The following is a 3,899-nucleotide window of genomic DNA, read 5'->3' as shown; positions in this document are numbered from 1 at the left end:
ACAAATGAAGCTCATTTCAGCTGCTTGTGTCCACCCCCCATGTGTGATGTGCACTCATGAAAAACAAAATCTAATTTAAATACAGTGAATTACTAAATGATTTTTTTTACCACAACAGAAACATCACTCCCCATTTTAAGCATTTTAATGTTAACTTTAATATTTARATCAGACAAATCTCTAACTCGGCACCTGTAATGACGTCACTCCTCTGATAAAGATTTAAGTATTTCTGTCTTATCCTGGTGGGTTAACCACGTTTCTCTGAAGTTTAATGAGAGTTTGAGAGGAGCAGAGTTTTCCCGCCTCCTCTTACCTCCCAGCAGGTGAGGTGACAGGTGTGTGGGTAGAGATCCGATCACCAGGCGGGGGCCCTCCGCCTCCTCCGGGCTGCTGCCGCCGGACTCCGGGGAGCTGTAGGCTCCTCCGCTGTTCGGGATGCTGATGCCGGACTGAGGTCTCGCCGCGGGAGCCCCGGAGCCCCCCACGGACCTCGACCTGGCCCCGGCCCCGAGCGGCTGGCCGGTGCTGGCTGCGGCTCCAGCGGCTCTGGGCGCCCTGCGGTACCGGGCCCCCACGCCGGGGGTTCTGTCGGGGTTTCCGTTGCTGCCGCCCGACGYGGAGGAAGGCAGATCCGAGCCGGAGTAGGCTCTGGTCCGTCCGTTAGCAGCTGGGCTAGCAGCGGGGCTGCTCTGCTTGACCCCCATGTTTAACCTCCGCTGTCAGGAAGCTGTCAACAGAAAACAGAACCGAAAACTCAAAAGTCCTCCCTGCCCTTATYCCATCCGGGTCAGAACTCACAGGAAGACAAAACTTAAGAAGWGGACCATCATCAGAGAAAAGAGCTGCGGATGCAGATTAAATTCAATCGTCCTGATCATTGTATTCTGTCAGCGGGWCTTGGGCTCGAGCTGCGGGTATCGTGGGTCCCCCTCGTCCGAACTGAGCGGTCCGCAGTGGCCCGGCCGCTGGGCCCTCCGTGTCCGCCCCGTCATCGCTCCGAGGCGGCTGTGGGTTCCGCTCGCCTGCGGCCCTCACAGCGGAGGAGACGGTCCGCCGCAAACACGTTCAGTGCGTAGGATTATTACAAGATCACATCAACTTCCGCTGTGACCCTTCAAAATAAAGCGTCGAAGCGGAAAACGAAAACAATGTTTAAAACGTTTTGTTATGTGATAAAACGAGGAAAATGTCATCTCAGAGCCGTGTAGCCAACCCAGAGCCCTAGAAAGTCCTCTCTCTAGGGCTCTGACCYTACCCAAGGGCTCTGTGTCATCTAGGGTTGACAGGGTGGATGAATGAATTTAATTTGTAACACACTTTTCATTAACATAATTCTAAAAAAAGGTGCTACAGAACAGCAAAACACACACTAAATAAATAAACTAGTAAAAAATAAATAAATAAATAAATTTACACAAATAAAATGCTTTTAGGTCCTGATAAAACATCTAAAAACCAAGGCTGCCTTCAAACAGAGCCACAGTATAAAAATAAAAGTCTTTAAGCCTTTTTTAAAGTCACCCAGTGATGAACAGGGAACAAGTATAGAGGACCCCAAACTGACGTAATTTAAAATAAAAGCAGAAATATTTAAAGGTAGCAATAAATGAATAATATGGCTAAAATGCACAAATTAATTTTAAAAAGGAGAACTTTACCTCATGATTTATAATTTAATTGACCTTCATATTTACTTTTAGATTAGTACCAACAAATTATGTATATAACACATAATATACATTTTGTTTTTGATTTTTTTTTTCATTTTACTTGTCAGTGCATTTGTGTCACTGGAATTTTTATATTTCATTTTTTATGGTTTATTTTCCACACGTCTTTTCATTTCCATGTGTTGTTTTAACATTTTTCTGTCTCCTGTTTTTACTTTACCTTATGCATTTCTACCTCATTGTGCAAATAAGATGGGCAGCCCATCTTGGGTCAGCTCCTCTTCTGTTGGTCAACAGACAAGAAGAAGCAGGATCCATGTGCAGATCGATGCCTGCACTGCTTCGTATTAGTTTAAAATTTAGTTTAAAACAAAGGCAAGGAGGAAAAACACTTATCTGTGCTGCGCCTTTGCCCTGTGCCATAGGAGTTCAGTGGTTTTGACAGATTCTGCAGCCTTGATTCTGTGGGCGGGAACGGGAGCAGTTGCAGCAGATTCACTAATGAGCTCTCAAGCATTAAAAGGTTGTTCTGATTGTCCAGTTGATGCTGGAGCATCTTATGCTATTCTGTAAAGTTATCAAGCTGCTCAGTAATTTAAGATTACCTGAGTTTTACCATAGTCTTCTCCTGTACCCTGGATTCATTACTCACCTGCTGCTTGCCTCGTCATCTGCTTCTCCTTCATTCTTGGTCCCCTGGGTCTCACGCTCCTCATTCCTGGTTCCTAGATCCTCCTCACCTGGATACTTACTTGCACCTCCACCGTCTACCTGGAACCTGCAAGAAAACAAATCAAACAATAACAAAGACATTTCCCCTCTGCCAGAATCATCACTCACCCTGTACCTTYTTTCAGATCTGGATCCCCACACTTTATACCCGTCCGTCCATTTTCTTCCACTTATCCGGGGTCGGGTCACGGGGGCAGCAGCCTAAGCAGAACGACCCAGACTTCCCTCTCCTCAGCCACTTGGGCCAGCTCCTCTGGGGGAATTCCAAGGTGTTCCCAGGCCAGCTGAGAAACATAATCCCTCCAGCTTGTCCTGGGTCTTCCTCTGGGTCTCCTCCCAGTGGGACATGTCCGGAACACCTCACCAGGGAGGTGTCCAGGAGGTATCCTAACCAGATGCCAGARCCACCTCAACTGGATCCTCTCGACATGGAGGAACAGYGGCTCTACTCTGAGTCCCTCACGGATGGCCGAGCTTCTCACCCTWTCTCTAAGGGAGAGCCCAGACACWCTACAGAGGAAACTCATTTTGGCCGCTTGYATCCGCGCTTTTGTTCTTTCAGTTGCTACCCAAAGCTCGTAACCATTGATGAGGTTTGGAACGTAGACCGATCGGTAAATTGAGAGCTTCGCCTTTTGCCTCAGCTCTCACTTCACTATGACGAATCGGTACAGCGCCTTGTAGATGCAGATGCAGCACCARTCTGCATWTYGATCTCCTGCTCCATTCTTCCCWCATTTGTGAACAAGACCCCAATATACTTAAACTCCTCCACTTGGGGCAGGACCTCTTCCCCGACCCAGAGAAGGTAACCYAYCCTTTTCCAGCTCAAKACCATGGTCTCGGATTTGGAGGCACTGATCCTCATCCTGGCCACTTCACACTTGGCTGCGAACATSTCCAGTGAGAGCTGGAGATCACRATCTGATGAAGCCACAACATCCGCAAAAAGCAGAGATGCGATCTTGAGGTCACCAAAACGGATCCCCTCAACACCTTGRCTGCACRCTGYATATATTGTAAATAAACTCCAYTTAACATTATTACTTGTCCCCTGGTGTTCTGTTCCACTCAGCTGCTTGTTAATGTTCTCTGAGACTGTGATACATGGACAGTCCTTGTGGAGTTGAACCGGATGCCAATAGGAATACAATATACTCCGCTAATAGTCTGCTAATGCATTGATGGGTAATGAGAGCAATCTTATAATGAATTTTGAAAGTTATAGGAAGCCAGCAAAGTTTTTAGAGAATGGTTGTAATGTGACACATAGGCTGGAAGATGAGCTGTGAACCGTCTCAATGAGAGGTGGCAGCTCTAACCATTGCACCACCATGCTGCTTATTAGGTTAGATTGACTTTAGAACTCTGTTTATGTCTGTTGGTTTTCAATAAAAGGTTTTAAATATATTGTTCTCTTTTATCACCAAAACATCTGAGTTAATTTAGTGATTATAAGATCCTAAATGTTCAATTTGAGTGTTAGTAGTCCAG

General features: G+C 46.4%; 1 protein-coding gene across 1 annotated transcript in view; it reads right to left on the bottom strand.

Annotated features, from left to right (window-relative positions):
* The window catches only part of znrf2b (zinc and ring finger 2b), a gene marked incomplete in the record, with an annotated part of 12,564 nt that extends 11,500 nt beyond the window's left edge, over positions 1 to 1,064 (bottom strand). Inside the window, 1 exon segment of the mRNA XM_014026977.1 lies at positions 317 to 1,064. Coding sequence (XP_013882431.1) covers positions 317 to 707 — 391 coding nt within the window.
* Positions 1,065 to 3,899: the final 2,835 nt, after the last annotated feature.

The sequence above is a fragment of the Austrofundulus limnaeus genome, unplaced genomic scaffold, assembly GCF_001266775.1.
Source record: "Austrofundulus limnaeus strain Quisiro unplaced genomic scaffold, Austrofundulus_limnaeus-1.0 Scaffold605, whole genome shotgun sequence".
NCBI lineage: Eukaryota > Metazoa > Chordata > Actinopteri > Cyprinodontiformes > Rivulidae > Austrofundulus > Austrofundulus limnaeus.
Note: the sequence above shows the minus strand (reverse complement) of the source record. Positions and strands in the feature narration are given on the sequence as shown.